Source organism: Empidonax traillii, unplaced genomic scaffold (assembly GCF_003031625.1).
Source record: "Empidonax traillii isolate 1590-97213 ecotype Southwest subspecies unplaced genomic scaffold, ASM303162v1 scaffold87:size1256882, whole genome shotgun sequence".
Classification (NCBI taxonomy): Eukaryota; Metazoa; Chordata; class Aves; order Passeriformes; family Tyrannidae; genus Empidonax; species Empidonax traillii.
The window spans coordinates 1,159,512-1,175,478 of NW_020955280.1; the positions used below are offsets into that span (position 1 = coordinate 1,159,512).

The 15,967-nt window shown below is 52.6% G+C and overlaps 2 protein-coding genes across 4 annotated transcripts in view; one reads left to right on the forward strand and one right to left on the reverse strand.

Annotated features, from left to right (window-relative positions):
• BCL9L (BCL9 like) overlaps positions 1–9,091 on the forward strand; it is a 63,784-nt gene extending 54,693 nt beyond the window's left edge. For 2 of the 3 annotated variants that reach the window (XM_027881433.1, XM_027881431.1), the window contains exons 6-8: positions 134–2,504; positions 2,934–3,194; positions 4,480–9,091. In XM_027881433.1, coding sequence (XP_027737234.1) covers positions 134–2,504; positions 2,934–3,194; positions 4,480–5,639 — 3,792 coding nt within the window. In that variant the 3' untranslated portion in view covers positions 5,640–9,091. The remainder of the gene's footprint in view (positions 1–133; positions 2,505–2,933; positions 3,195–4,479) is intronic. The other variant, XM_027881434.1, reaches the window with a different exon arrangement.
• A 1,218-nt stretch (positions 9,092–10,309) lies between these two features.
• CXCR5 (C-X-C motif chemokine receptor 5) lies at positions 10,310–15,763 on the reverse strand. Its single transcript, XM_027881435.1, has 3 exons — positions 15,531–15,763; positions 11,263–13,467; positions 10,310–10,840 (listed from the first exon to the last, which is right to left on the reverse strand). Exons 1-2 carry the CDS (start codon positions 15,663–15,665, stop codon positions 12,391–12,393), a joined length of 1,212 nt encoding a protein of 403 aa, XP_027737236.1. The 5' UTR covers positions 15,666–15,763; the 3' UTR covers positions 10,310–10,840; positions 11,263–12,390.
• Between the last annotated feature and the right edge of the window lie 204 nt (positions 15,764–15,967).

Consider the following 15,967-nt stretch of genomic DNA (forward strand, 5'->3'; position numbering starts at 1 on the left):
GGCCTGCATCTTTCCTGTAAGGAATGAAGATGAACTGCCAGGAGGCAACTTTTTGGGACACCCTGCAGGGTACAGGGGAGAATACCTCTCTAGGGTTTTTACTTCTCAAGTTTCTTCCCCTTTTCTCTGCTAGGCACCTGCTCCTAAAGTGCTGGGGGTTGCTGAGCCACTTCCGATTAACCCTCCTGCTGCCAACACTCCTCAGTCCCAGCCACCAGCCCCTCAAGCGAGTCAGCCACAGCCGCAGCCTCCGCCACCGCAGCCTCCACCCCCCCCACCTCAAACCATCAGTCAAACAGCTTTGCCTGCACCTCAGGAAGGGACAAGTGAAGATGTCCGGAGAGATCTGACTCCCAACTCTTTGGGGAACAACAGCAGCAGCAACCAACCTGGAAACAACCACCCAAATACACCCACTGCGTCTGCCAGCACCATGCAGCCCGGGCAAGTGGACTCCTCTGCTGCCCCCAGCTCCAGCCTTCTGGGAGAGGGTCCAGGCCCAGGGATGCCAGGGCAGGCAGGCCTGGGCCCCAGGAACACCATGAACTCGGAAGGGCTCTCAAAGGAGCAGCTGGAGCACCGAGAGCGCTCTCTGCAGACCCTGCGGGACATTGAGCGTCTGCTGCTGCGCAGTGGGGAGTCCGAGCCCTTCCTCAAGTCCAGCCAAAATGCGGGTGAGGGTGGCACTGCCCCTCAACCACAGGCTACCCCTGCTCAGCCCCCTGCACCCTCTGCCAGCATGAAGAAATATGAAGAGCCTCTGCAGTCCATGATATCCCAGACTCAGAGCCTTGGTGGGCCCAGCCTAGAACACGAGGTGCCGCACCACCCTGGCACTGACATGGGGCAGCAGATGAACATGATGATGCAGCGGCTGAACCAGGACAGCCTGACACCGGAGCAAGTGGCCTGGAGGAAGCTGCAGGAAGAGTACTATGAGGAAAAACGACGGAAAGAGGAGCAGATCAGCATCCACGGCCGACCCATGCAGGAGATCATGATCCCACAGTCGATGGGGAGCATGATGATGCGTGGGCCCCCACCACCCTACCATAGCAAGCCTGGGGAGCAGTGGCCGCCAGGGATAGGCAGCCAGCTGCGGGGACCCATAGATGTGCAGGATCCTATGCAGCTGCGGGGAGGGCCACCCTTTCCTGGGCCACGGTTTCCTGGGAATCAAATGCAGAGAGTTTCCGGCTTTGGAGGGATGCAGAACATGCCCTTGGATGCTCTTGGGCCCATGAATGCCATGCAGAGACCAGTCAGGCCTGGCATGGGATGGAGCGATGATATGTCTCCTATGGGAGGCCCCGGGAACTTTCCGCAGGGCAACCTGCCCTACCCATCAGGGCAAGGGGACCCAGAAAGGTTTATGAATCCTCGTGCCAGGGAGGAGATTCTGCGGCATCAGCTCATGGAAAAACGCCCAGTGGCAATGCAGAGGCCCATGGGAATATCTGGCAACTCCATGAGCCAGAGCATGGAAATGGAGAGGATGATGCAGGCTCACAGGCAGATGGATCCATCCATGTTTGCTGGCCAGATAACAGGGGAGAGCCTGAGCAGTGCCCCAATGGGAATGGATTTTGCAGGCACTCGGGGGATGCTGAGCCCCCCTATGAATCAGGCAGGCCTTCGGGACATGGATGCACCCGTGGGCCCTGGCAACCTCAACATGAACATGAATGTCAACATGAACATGAACATGAACCTCAATGTCCAGATGACGCCACAGCAGCAGATGATGATGTCGCAGAAGATGAGGGGCCCCGAAATGTTGGCCCACCAGGGCATGAGCCCTGAGGAGCTGGCCAGGGCAAGGGCTCAGAATGGCAATGGTAGTGCAATGCTAACAGGGCCCCAGAAAATGATGGTTCCCTCCCAGTTCCCCAACCAAGGACAGCAAGGCTTCTCGAGCGGGCAAGGACCTTACCCTAACATGCCTCAGGAGATGGGCAGTGGCTCGGACATATTCAGCCCTGAGCAGGGCACCATGCCCGTTGGGAGCATCAGTGGCACCACCAGGCTCAGCCACATCCCTCTGCCTCCGGCTTCCAATCCCACACCAGGGGGAAACCTAACTAACATGCACCCAGCACCTTCTCGGGGGCTTGGCCGCCGGCCCTCTGACCTCACCATCAACATCAGCCAGATGAATTCCCCCAGCATGGGTCACCTCAAGTCTCCCACCCTTAGCCAGGTGCACTCGCCACTGGTCACCTCCCCGTCTGCCAACCTCAAGTCCCCACAGACACCATCGCAGATGGTCAGCATGCCACCTGCAAACCAGTCAGGGCCCCTCAAGTCCCCCCAGGTTATGAGCTCCTCTCTTAATGTCCGGTCTCCAACCAGCTCACCAAGCCGCCTGAAGTCCCCTTCTATGGCTGTTCCTTCCCCTGGTTGGGTGCCATCTCCGAAAGCCACCATGCCCAGCCCAGGAGTCAACCAGAGCAAACAGACTCTCAGCATGAACTCATCTGCTTCCATGGGAGCACTGGATCAGGGTATGCCGGGCGTCTTGCGTGCGAGTGCATGTCTGTGCTTGGTGAGTGTGTGGACAGTGTTTCTCTCCAGCCTGTGAGCTCTTGCAGGAGCAGGAAGAAACATGTGCCTGTGCTTGGCATCTCATGGAGCAAGTTTATTTCCCAGGAGTCCAAACAGGGCCTTTTCAGGTAGATGAGAGGGTGGGCAGAGCAGCTTTTACTGCTTATGCTCTGTGATAAGGCAGCAAAAGTTGTGTCTGTGCTGGGAAGTCAGGAGCAGGTTGAAGTGGAAATCTGTCACTGCTCTGGAGCAGGGTCTCTGCATGCTGGGCTGGGCCAGCTCTGTGTTTTGCAAATCCTATGGTCGCTGCCATCGGAAGGAGGGGACAGGGTTGCTTCCTGATAGTAGATGTGTGGACAGTACTAAGCTGGTCTCTCTCTTGCTTGCAGGTTCTCTCCCTTCTGGGCCTCGGAGCAGCTCTTCCGCGCCAGCCAGTAACACCTCTAGCGCCATAAATCCCAACATGCCTTTTACTTCCTCTCCAGATCCATCCCCCTCTCAGAACCCACTCTCACTGATGATGTCCCAGATGTCCAAGTATGCCATGCCCAGCTCCACACCACTTTACCACAATGCCATCAAAACCATCGCCACCTCTGATGACGAGCTGCTGCCAGACAGGCCTATGCTCCCTCCTGGAAGTATGTCAGGTACATACTATTGGAACTGGGCTTGCAAGGGGTCACACCGCCTCATGGCTGCCAGTGGGCCTGAGGCAGCAGGTGGAGCGGGCATTAGAAACTCTCTTGTTCCCCTGTCTGCCGTGTCAAATAGCTTAAATTCACCCTCACTGGTAACAGTTTGTGCGTTTCTCTGCCCTGGGCTGAGCCTGCCCATCACCTTTTGGCTTGGGTGCGCTCTCTGGAAGTACGTGAGCAAGTCTGGCTTGAGACATCCTTCTTCCATGAGCTCTGGAATTTTTTAGACCTACCTTTACCCCATGTGGAGGCATTGGCCCTGAATTTTCATGGCTCTTGGAGTTTTCTCAGGCTCCGGACTTGCAGACAGAGGTCTGCTGCTTAGAGCCTTTGTGTTTCTGTGTAGCAAGACAGGCATGCTCCGAACAGGGCTTGGGAGTCTGCTGTTTTGAGTGAAGCCCAGGTGCCTGCACAAAGCAACCTGTGTTGTAGGTAGCATAGTTGTGATTTCAGTAGGCCAGATACGCTTCACTAGCTGGTGGCACTGGTGAGGACAGCTAGGCAAATGAGTGTTTTTTGTCACTTGGTGACCAGCCCAAAGGGGAATTCCAGCGTGCTTTACCACTTGATTTAGGGGTTTAAAGCTGTCTGATAAATATTTTTGGCAGTTTTCAAAATGAAAAATCAACTTTTTGGCTCTTTCACTGCTGAACATTCACTTAGGTTGACTGCAGGCATGCAAATGCATTGGCTGCCTCCACAGGCATGGATGGCTCTGCTGTTCCAGTGGGCACAGGCCTCCCACACGGACATTCCCTGTGTTGGGCTGCCCACTCTTCTGCTTTTTTCCTCCTCACCGCCCAAGGTTGTGTGGTCACTGGAGCTTGCTGTGTGGCAAACCCTGTAGCCCGCAATGTTGAAGGGTCACTCCTCGGTGCCTTCCAGGTGGCTGGAATCTCTGCTTGGAGCCCTGCTGAGACTGTGGTGTAGAGCTCTCCCAACACACCGAGCCAGGACTCTAAAATCAGGGGGCTGTAAGAAACTACAAATCCAGCATGGGACTAGACGAAGCTGGAAGATCTTTCTGGTGCTTGTGGGCTTAGGGAGCTGGAGTCTGGGTGCTTTTTCCTGATACTGGTGTTTTGCAAGCCCATCTTGCAGCTCCGTACTAAGCATCACTCTCCATGCCCAGGGAATTCTGAGCAGGAGTGCTTGGCAGGCTTTCAGGATGTGGATTTTGCAACTCTTAAGAGATCTGAGAGGAGGGATAACTCTTCTGTCTTTTTCCTGTCCTTAGGTGTGACGGGGAATCAGCCAAATCAACTGCACTTGAACTCTGTGGGACCTGGATCCTCTCAGAGCCCCATGGGAATGAACCTGCCTGGTCAGCAGCCCCTCTCCCATGAACCGCCCCCCACCTCCATGATGTCCTCCCCAAACCCTCTGGGCTCCAACATTCCTATGCACCCGAGTGGGCCAGGGGCAGGCGTGCCCCCCCAGAACCCCATGATGATGCCCCCAGGTCCCCAGGACTCATTGAACCAGCAGTGCGGCCCTGTGCCCAACAGTTCACAGATGATTCCTTCTAACCAGCTCGTGTTCCCCCGCATGCAGCAGCCCCACAACGCCATGCCATCTCCTGCTGGAGGCATGCCCATGGCCCCCAGTGCAGGAGGTGGCCCGGGGATGCAGCAGCATTACCCACCAGGGATGCCCTTGCCGCCTGAGGACCTTCCCTCCCAGCAGCCTGGCCAGATGCCCCCTCAGCAGCACATGATGGGCAAGAACATCCCTCCTCGGATTGGCGAGCCCTACCCACCCGTGCTTCCCGGGGTGGCATCGGTGCTGAACGACCCCGAGCTCAGCGAGGTCATCCGCCCCACACCCACAGGGATCCCTGAGTTTGATCTGTCCAGGATCATCCCATCAGAGAAGCCAAGCAGCACCTTGCAGTATTTCCCCAAGGGCGACAGCCAGGCGCCGAAATCTCAGCCTTCCAACCTTCACCTCATGAACCTGCAGAACATGATGGCTGAGCAGCCCCCGGTGCGGCCAGGTATGAATGCCCCCAGCCTCCCTGGGCAGCAGGGCGTGCAGAGGGGACTCAGCATGCCCATGTGCCATCCTGGACAAATGCCCATGCTGGGCAGGACAGGCATACCACCCCAGCAAGGCATGATGGGCAACAGCATGCACCAGGGCATGATGTCTCCACAGCAAAGCCTGATGGCCCAGCAGAATTTCATGCTGATGCAGGCCAAACAGAGGAGCATGTCTGTGTCGGGGGAGATGTATGCCCAAACAGGACATATGATGTCACCTCAGGGCTCTCTCATGGGGCCCCCGCCTCAGCAGAACCTCATGGTCACGCACCAGATGAGGCAGAGGAGTGTCTCCCTGGACAGCCAGATGAGTTACATCCCCGGGCCTGGGAACATGGCGAACTTGCCTTTCTAACCCCGGCTGGCTCTCAGGGCTGGGGAGGGGACTGGGCTGCCTCTACAAACATTTTTAAACCTTTCTGCAGGGAGGGTTGGGGGCCAATGCCAGTGGAGGACACCACGTGGAATGCTTTTCATATCGGATTCGCCTCTACACAGAAAACCATATGTGCAGTAAACTTGATGTGAATTGGGTTTCTTTTTCCTTTCTTTTTTGGGGAAGGGGAGGGTGGAGGGGCTGGGAGTGGGGCTGTTTCTTTGAACCCTGAGTGGAGACTAGGGACATCCAGACCCTGTGGCAGTTTGTAAAGTTTTCACTTACAGTTTTCCTCTGTCAAGTGCTTTTCTTTCCCTTTTTTCCCCTCTCTCTTTTTCCTTTTTCCTTTTTTTTTTTTTTTTTTTCCCCTTCCTTATTAAGCAACCACAATGTGCAAGAGGGTTTTTGGAACTAGCTGTAAATAGGTCGCTGGGAAAGGCAAAACTTGTGCTGGTTTTTATTTGTTCTGTATTTCTGTGTTTTAATAGAAGCCTCAAAACATGTTTTAAAAAACAAACAAAAAAAAAAACATGCTAAAGGCAACAGTGCACAAGGATTGAAGACTCTCCTTGAGGGGGAAGGGAGGAGGATCCCCAGGGTGCACAAGATGTTGAGAGATCCCATTTTAGAGTGACTCTGTGTCAGACCTGTGTTGTTCACGCATCTGGATGGTTTGCATGTGCAGGGGGCGGGGGATGTAGTGTCATGCAGATCTCAGGCCCATGTGAATGCTGTGCTGAGTACACAAACACAACCACCACCAAGAGCTGTGGCCCAGGTGAAACGCTGCTGGAGCGGTGCTCATCTGGCAGGGCAGAGGCCACAGCGTCATGGGATGCAGCTGTTGCTGCTCTGTGGAGAAGCTGCTGTGGCCAGAACGGGGAGCATGCTGGCCCTTCAGCTGGAGAAGTGGCGAGGATCTGGGCTTTGCAGATGATAAGATGCTGGACCCGAAGGTCTTGATCAACCTGTCACCTCCACTCCCTTCTCTTCCCTTCACAGTGTGTCCCCTGGTGGCAGGGTGTTATAGTGTGTAGGGACCGATGGGCTCCGAGGTGAGGGAGGTGATGTATTTTGGTGCTTCCAGGAGAGGCTAGCTAGGAACCTTGCTTTTTTTGCAGCCTTCTTACACCAGTCAATGACCTATACATCACCATCCGCCCCCTCTGCTGTTGTATGCTCTCCCAGGTCTTCCTTATGCTTGTCAGTCCTTCTCCTCCAGAGTTTTGCAGGCAGTCTTTGTTCCATCTCGCCCTGAGCTACTGGCAGCAGCCCTGCCCTGTGGCACAGGAGAAGTCCACCTGTTGAAGAGGACCTGTCCCTGGGTGCAATACTCCACCTTAGTGTAAGTCTTGTTTGGTGTCAGTGGTGTGGCCATTCTGTGCTTCAGACAGAAGAGGCTGAAGTTGCATTGCAATCCCTCATTTCCAAGCTGGCAGAAGTGTGCCATTTAGAAAACTCTGGCTTTTCTGGATGCGCTCCATCCTCCCCATCCTGCACTCCATAAGTTCTTCCTGCACGTGGTCCTGATGGTCTTTCCTGTGTTTGTTCACGGAGGGGAATGTGGGTTGACGTGTGCACACTTCTGCACTCACAGCAGTGTCTCTGGACCTCTGCAGGGACCCCATTCCAGCATCCAGCAGTGAATGTGGGGCACACAACTGCCAGGGGATCACTGCTTGGAGGATTATGTCTGCAGAGCCAGACTTAGCACACTCTTGTAACGGAGCTCACGTTTCCCAACTTGGTACTGCCGGGAGGAGAGGGCTTTGGAAAGGGAGATTGTCAAGTAGTGAGTGAACAGCAACACTTTTCACCATCTTGCAAGCTGTTTGGACAGGCGGGTGGGTTCTGAAACATCAGCCCAGCAGCTCTCTTGATCCAATCTGTGAGAAGATGGAGTCAGAAAGTCCAGTTAGGAATACCTTGAAGCTTTGAGGCATTCTGTAGCAAGCAGTACTGGGTAAGAACCATGGGTCTGGATTTGAGGAGGGATCTTGCTCTGGTCTCCTGCTTTGTAGGGGTTTGTTGTGCACAATGTGAGCAAGTAGCATTTTTTGAGGTGTTAAAACAGGAAGCAGTCATCCCTGCCTTTGCAGTTGGAGCAGAGGAATCATCTTCAGTTCAGGCTTTGGACCTGACATGTTAGCTAGTTGGATTCTCCATCCTTTCAGTGTGTTCACATGGGAGGATGTGGCTCAAACAGATATAGCTATTTCTAAGCTTGACTTGCCTGAAAGGCCGTGGCTTCTCTTGGCTGCACCTTGGGGTGTTGGCTGCTGGTAGTTTCTCATAAACATCCAAATACCAATTACAGCCTCAAACCTTGCTTATTACCCACCAGCTAATCTTGGCTAATTTGAAGCCATAACATTTTCTATATGGAAGTTTTTTGTTTGTCTGTAGACAGCTGTTGTTTTAGCCCAGTTGAGATCTCCACGTGTTCGTACCTTCCCCGTTGTCCCTTTTGCCCAGCCTGACATAGAAGTTGCTTGGGGCTTGCAGTCCTGTCTTTATGGGCAGCGTGTTGTCCCTGCTCAGCTGGAGCCCCCAGGCTGCACGGCTGTGCAGAACTCAGGAGGCCAGTGCTGGCTGCTCGCAGGGGCAGGGCAGGGCAGTGCTGTTTCTGCCTGGCAACAGAAGGAATACCTGTCCTTCAGTGACAAATAAGAAGCAAAGCCTTTTTACTCAGCAGCCCTGGATACAAAAGGGAAATTCCAATACTAGGTCAGAGCTGAGGATTCTAGAGCAGCAGTCAGTGCTCTTCTGCAAAATTGCACTGCCCTGGAGCCAGCCCTACTCCTACCACTGAGGGGGCTGAACAATGGGGAGCAGAAGTGCTGCCTAACACCCCTCTGCCCTGTGCACCACTCAGAACCATGTCTGTGACCAGCAGTATGGCAGGAGTTCCTCTGGAGGCTCAGTGACAGCCAGTCCTTGTTAGACCTGGGCAAGGTTTGCCATCAGCTGGTTGCCTGCTGCCGTGACCTGTGTCTAGTCTTGTGTCTTGTAGTTGATTGCTCGGCTTCTCAGCTTGAGTTCTGTGTACGGACTCCACCTAATCACAGTAGGTTTGCCCATCTTTTAGCCATGACTTTGCCATGTTTTTCCAGCTCCAAAAAAGCATATGCTGGGAAACCACATCTTTCAGTACATCAGATAATCATGCACCCGGAGTTAGCTTTCACGTTGAGGTAAAGGTGACTGATCTGTTCTCTGTCATCCCGTGGAGAAACTTCCCCAGTCATTTTGTACCATTATATAAATATATATATATAAATATAAATATATAAATACAATATGTGAAGACATCTTATTGGTTTTTATTTGAAACAATTTTTAGGCTTGTTTTTGGGTATCTGTGCTGCCTGTAATGTATTGACCTGTTTTATAGGTGCCTTTTTATTAAAAAGACAAATTTCAAAACTTGACCTTGTGCCTGTCTTTTTCCACGTGATTTTCCATGGGACTGCAGTGGGGACAGACAGTGCAAGAGCTGCTGGGAGGTTGCATGGGCATCGGGGGAGCCCCTTCTCTGCAACGCTCCCAGGCACACGTTCATTCATGCGTTCCTGGCTCGCGCTCATGCGCGCACGCTCCACTGCCTGCCACGGCCCTGTGATCATCGCGCGCATGTAGCAGGATGCTCTGCTGAAACACCCCAGCTCTGCCTCCTGGGAGATTTGGTTACCCTGTAGGAAATGCAGAGCCAGGGTGCTGTTGTGAGTCTTTGTGTCCTTGTCTTTGGGGTTGCCTTCAGCAGAGACCAAGGCTTTCTCCAGGTTGTCTGCTGAAGCCTTGTTTGCAGAGCACGGTCCAGGGCTGGGAGTGCAAGAGTGTGTGTTGCGGATGGTGGTGAGATTACCTTCCCATACGCCACTTTCCCACTCTGTGCAGGAGCCACCTGGGAGCTCCCTTGGGCTCAGTGCCTCTTCCTGGCGGCCTGGGTGGGCAGTCCATCCACCTCACTTGGTAGCAGTGGAATAGGGGCTGAGCCGAGCTCCACAGGGGAGCCTGAAGGTCTGTGTGCCTGAGGGCTGTAGTGTCTGGGGGTGGCTCTGGCGGCATGAGTGCTTAGCCTGGAAGCCCACTCTGGGCCATGTGACAGCCATGCAAACCTTGAGGAGACAGTGAGGGTTTCATTGAGTGGAAAGCCCAGCTTCCTCTGCGGTGACGGAAAGTTCCTCTTGCTTTCTTTTCACCATTCAGCAGGTTGGCTGCAGGCAGCTGTGGGAGGAGCAACGGCTGCTCTTTGGGGAAGGATCTGCCAGGTCTGAGCTAAGCCATTCCCAGGCTGGCTGAGCCAAATGCAGGTGCAAGGGCAGCTTTCCACTCGGGTTAGCAGCTGCTGTAAAACTGGGGCAGCAGATGCTCCAGTTGGTGGAAGAGGCTCTGGAAAGCAGAGCGCTAATGTAGATCTGGGCTGACTGAACACAGCAGGGCATTCTGGTGAAGGGGAATCTGAACAAGCTGCTTCTCTGAGCCCTGTGGTCCCCATATGGGAAGAGCAGCACTTGTCAGAAAGGTGCTGTCTGCCCACTCAGAGCTCTCTGATGGGTTTCCCTCGTGACACGACTGCAGACAACTGCTTACAAGCACGGTCCATGAGAAGGTGTTTTATTCAACTGTTTATTACAGCTTACATCAAAAATTTCTAAAGGTTTGTACATACCAGTAGTGGTATGTACATGTACCAGTACTAAAAACTATAGTAACAATAGATGTGTAATCAATCTGTTCACTCGTACTTTGTGTGCAGATTTTCTTTTTACTTTGTGACCACAATTTTACACTCTCACTGTTCATTTCTTCAGTAACAGTTTTATGTAGAAACACAGTTCTCATCAGAACTTGCTGGGGAGGTGTTTACAATGCATCTGCAATGGGTCTGCTTACTGGTACAACCCTGGAGAACACAAGGACAGGCTAAAGAGAGCTGCTCTTCCTCTGCTGCATGTACATGCTTGAACAATTATGATCACCATTACTTGCAGGTTTCATCTTTGAAGATGCAGCACTGCAGGAAATGGTGGACTGCCTTATACTTGGTGAGTTTTCTCCTGAAGTCACAATGTGAGAACGAGCTATTGAGATGTCTACCTGAGCCAGACTGAGGTAATGTAACCCCTTCCATAATGCCTGGTCTTTTTAAAAGGGTCCTTGGGTACAGTGAAGTTCAGCTGGGACCGAGGCCTTTGTTAGTGAGCTGAACTTCAGAAGTCAGTTTAGCACAAAATTCCTGCTGTGGCAGGAGAACTGACATTGTTCTGACATGGCTTAAAATGTGAGGGGAAGGGTAGAGCAGTTTTTAAGGTGTGCTTGTGGTGACAGTCATGCTCATGTGATGGTTGGTACATGTGGCTCTCGTTCAGTTCAGGCTAGAGCACTCTTTTGCAACAGAAATGTCACAGAGCAACATTGTGGACTCACTGCAGTGTTATGCTGTGACAAGACCTCCTAGGCAGCAGCAGGCTGTCTGAGTCTGCTAAATGCTTCCCACATACCAGCTTGTGGTGCAAGAATTAATGACAGGAAAAGCTGCTGCTCTTATTTTGAATCAAAGTATCATCAAGCTGCCCTGATCTGAAGAGTTGCTGGATACTTGCAGTTCAGGGCAAGATCACCACCCAGTTTTGTTCTCTCTGGAAGCACTTAATCTCTGAAAGCCCTGTTGATGCAGGTAGAGGAGAAATATCAGAAAGCATAGTGCAAAGCAAAATGCTGCATTTCCTCTCACCTCACTAAAAAGAAAGAGAAATTTTGCAAATGAGCTCTTTTCCTTACTTTGGGGCAGTGGGTCTCCTCGCTCTCAGAACCCACAAATTGCCATACAGTGAGCTGAAAAAAAAAGTTACACCTTCAGACTTACAAAGCTGTGTAATTTCTGTCCCCTGTGCACAGTCACAAGACAGAAGCCATCTCTTCAGATTCTGTTTTTCCTTAAAGGAAAACTTTTGCATAGTCAGTCATTCAGCTCAGCAGCCACTCACAGAAGATCTTAACAGCAGTAAAACAGATCAAATGAGTGGGGAAAGATGCAACTGGTGTCAGGAAAGGAGTCTCTGACAGTCAAATCTTTTAGTCTGTGGGAAGACCTGCTGGCATGAACTATGTCGGGCAGGTGAACGTGTTGTGGCTGGCTGGGGCGGATGTCGCAGCAGGAGGACAGTGTTTCAGTCAGAGAGTGTTCAGCACTGTATGCCCATGCTATGTGATTGAGCTCTACAGCCCCCATCAGTCCTACCTACATCTCTCTTTCCAGTTGCTGTGGCCAATGAGTCCTGCTGCTTCCTTTGAGCATGTCTGTACCAACCTGAGCAAGTAAAATGGAGACCTGCTTAGCTTAGTTGGCTGCACTTTTTTCCTTGCCCCTGACCACCCCAGTCTTGTGCCTGGCTTCAAGCACAAGATGCCTGCAGTCAACATTTTGAGGGAGAGGTGGGAATGTCAGTTCAACCCACTTGGGTTCATCCAGCCCCACAAGAGTGACCACTGAACAGCCAGCATTCACCAACAGCTGCCAGGCAGATCTCTACAAGTACGAGAACCAGGAGCAGCCAGGCAAGGTATCTGATGGGATTCGGGTGTTCGGTGGCTATTGGACCTGTTTCCTGAGGAGCAAAGAAAAGTGGTGGGGATGCTTGTAAAACTTGTAACTGAGACCACAGCAAGCATGCCACTGGGAAGGAAAGCCCTAGGCTAGTTCTGTCCTGCAGGCAGCCTTTCCCAGCTAGAAGGTGGAGATGGAGGTGGTGTTGTCAGAATCAATTCCGCTACCCTTCCTTGTCACGTCCAGGATCTCCTGCAGGGTCTCCTGGCTTATGCAGCCAAGCTCCTGCAGGATCCGGAAGAAGTCATTACGGAACTTGACTCCAATGAAGGCATAGAGGATGGGGTTGAGGCAGCAGTGTGTGAAGCCGATGGCCTCTGTCACCATGATGGCTGTGTCCAGCTGGTCTTCCAGGAGGCAGTTCTTGGTGAAGGCTTCTAGCTTGGTAAGTGTGTTCAGGAAGATGACGATGTGGTACGGGCTCCAGCAGAGCAGGAAGATGCCTGTCACCAGGATGGCCACACGGACAGCTTTCTGCCTCTGCAGGCGCTGGGACTGACAGAGCACCCGGATAATGGCCATGTAGCAGTAACACATGACCAGCAGAGGCACAAAGAAGCCCACGGTGTGGTAGAGGAAGCGAGTTGCCAGCCAGGCGTTGTTCCCATCGATCCCAACCTCTGGAAAATAGCAAATGCTGCGGTTGCTGTCATCTGTCCAGACTTCCATGAAGATGAGATCGGGTAAAGTCAGAAGCAGTGAGCAGAGCCAGACAGCCATGCAGGTAAGATGGATGGAGCGAGCTCTGCGTTTGCGGTAGGTGTGGATTGCGTAGACGATGGCCAGGTAACGGTCCACCGCAATGCACCCTAGCAGCATGCTACTGCAGTAGAAATTGATCTTGTGGACAGCACTGAGTATCTTGCAGAGGAACTTCCCAAATACCCATCCAGCCAAGCTCTCTACTACGCTGAATGGGAAGGTGAGCAACAGTGCCAGGTTGGCCAGGGTGAGATGGAAAAGGAAGTTTTCCGTGGTGGTGCGAGACCGCTTGAACCTCTCTAAAATGACCAGGACCAGAGCATTGCCTACAGTCCCCAACATGAACATCAGCAGGTAGATGAGGGGCATGAAGACCTTTCTGAAGGGGTCCCTCTGGTTGCCGACCACTGATGAGGCTGGGTTGAAGCAAAAGTAGCCCTCCAAAGAAGGGGTGGTGTTCTCAGCTTCGTAGTACCCACTCAGCTCCACCTGGCTCTGGGGAACAAGAGAGTCTTGTTAACAGAGGGGAGTTTCTGGACACAAGAACCCAGTCCCTCAGCTGCACCTGGCAGACCTAGAGTGGAGCATCCCCACATCCTGAAGCCCACCTGCATGAGGAGGAGGTGCTGCCTGTCTGGAGTGTGATGACCTTGGAGGCCCCCCCAGTGCCAGGAGGTGCAGCAGCCTGTGGAGAGGGTTGTCTCCATCTGACAGCAAGAGCTGCTCAGGATCTAATCTCTAACTAGCATATGTGGTGATGTTCTGGTGTCCAGTCAAATGAACACTTTCATCTTCTGGTTCTTGCCAGTTTACCTGCTGGTGGCTCTTGCTTCCTCACATAGCGTGGAATGCTCCTCTACCAGCTTTCCTGATGTTTTCTACCCATTTCTGATTCGAACCGCCCCTCTCCTGCCTGCTGTCAGGTGGTGGGATTGCACTAACCATCTTCACCTCAGAGGCCTGGGAGCTGCCCGGGGCAGAGCAAGGTAAGGTGGAGACAGCAGCAGCTATCCTTGAGATTGCTTTCCACACACTCAGAGAAAGGTGGGGGGCAGGTGTTCAACATGGCTGGAGGAAAGCCTCTGAGGCACTGTGGTGCCATAGCTGGAGGAATGGATGCTGGAGAGAGAATCTGTTCTGTTGGTAAACCTTGCAGTTCTGAAATAATTGCAGTCAGGGCAGGAAACACTATTGAAAACACCACTTGGACCCCAGGCTGATACACGATAAGGAAATTGCAATAAAGCTGCCACAGATGTGATTTGCTCTTGGACTGCTATATCTTCTTGCCAGGTGAGCAGCCTGTATTTGGGCTGAGGCTGCGGGCAAGTATCAAGTGCTGGGAAGCTGGAGTTGCACTCAGAATGAGCTTCCTGGACAGTGGGCACACTCCAGCTGGCCTTGGGCACCTTGCAGAAGTTGGGTGCTCACAAAAGCAAAGGGCTGGGATAAGCACAAAAAGAGAGCAGTGCAGGAGGCTTGTGGCAAGCTGGAAAATTAGTGACAAGTGAGAAAAGCTCAGCAGCAGTCACCCTGAGGTCCCCCACCCACACCCTCTCCAGAGACTTGTGCTGAGACTTCAGTGTCGACCACAGCGGAAGTCTCTGCTTGCTGCTTTCATACCTTTCACTGCCAGCTGCAGCCGTTTGCACCTGCTGCTCCTTCCCTCCTCTGCCAAAGTTCCCATCTAAAAATACCAGCCCTGCTTTACACAGTTTTAGAATTGAGTTGGGGGGTTTTTTGCTCACCCAAAGTGCTATTAAGCCAAATGAGTGTGACCAGCCTGGAGTCCTGCATTGTTCCTGCCTAGGGAAGGGTGATTTATGTTTCTTCTCTCTCAGGCAGCCTTCCCTGGGCAATGCACTGGGTGCTTCAGGATGCGACTGGGGTAAAGAGGCAGTGGCAGGGCTCATCTGAACTGCTCTGCTCTGCTGCTGAAACCATCTGCATGGCTCTAGGAGGGGTCAGGCACACAGATGGGGCAGAAGCGTACAGAGCATTACTAAACACGTAGAGCAGACAGCTGGCTCAGGTGGTCCCCCAGCAGTGGATGGTAGAAGGGCAAAGTGCAGAATAGCCTTGCCCAGCTCTTGCCCTCTTCCCCAGGCCTCTGCCTTTGGCTACTGCCAGGAAGAGTGCTGAGCCAGACTTTGCTCTGACCAAAGTTACTCTTGGTCTTGCCACCATCCCGTTCTCCACCAGCTCTGCATCCAGGAGTGCTGTGGCTGTGCTCTGATGCCATGGTGCTTCCTCCTGAATGGGTGAGAGCCAGTCCCCTTGGGGGCCAGGAATCCCCCCTACCCAAAACCTCAAGCACACACAACTGTCTTCCCCTAATGTGATGATGGGGCTTGCTCTCTGCAAGCAACAGCCTTGTGTTTACAGCCAAGTTGGGACTTAAGGGATGCAAGGGCTGATTGTGCTGTCTTAAGAAATGGCTCAAGCTCTTCCTCTGCCAATAGGAGGGTAAGAAGACAGACAGACAGAAAACAGGTCTTTCAGCCCACCCCAGCTCTACCTGCTCTCCCTGTTATCAAGCAAAGCCAGTCCCAACTCACCAAGTCATAGGTCTCTGATGAGTAGCTGACAGGCCCCATGGTTTCAGGAGCAGGATCTGTCTCTTCTACACAAGTTTCAACAGAAGTTCTTTTTTGGGGTGGAGTTAGTAATTTGAGTAGGGAGGGACACAGCATGTAAAAATAGGCTATTTGCAAGGCAAATGAGCTCCAGGCATAGTGACCTGATTGATGTAAGGATTAGCGTCTAGCTTTATCATCTTTTTACTAGCACGGTAAGTTGATTTTTAAAGTACAGTTTGAAGAATCCACATTCCTTTGTTCTGTACCAGAGAAGATTCAGAACATCCTTACAGCTTCCCTGGAAACCTTCAGGGCTCTTGCCCATGGCTGTCCTTGTCCCAAGTGATCCGAATGGCTTTGGAGAGTTCTGTGACAAGGAACACAGCAGAAACCTCCTGGATCCAGGCAGCATCTCT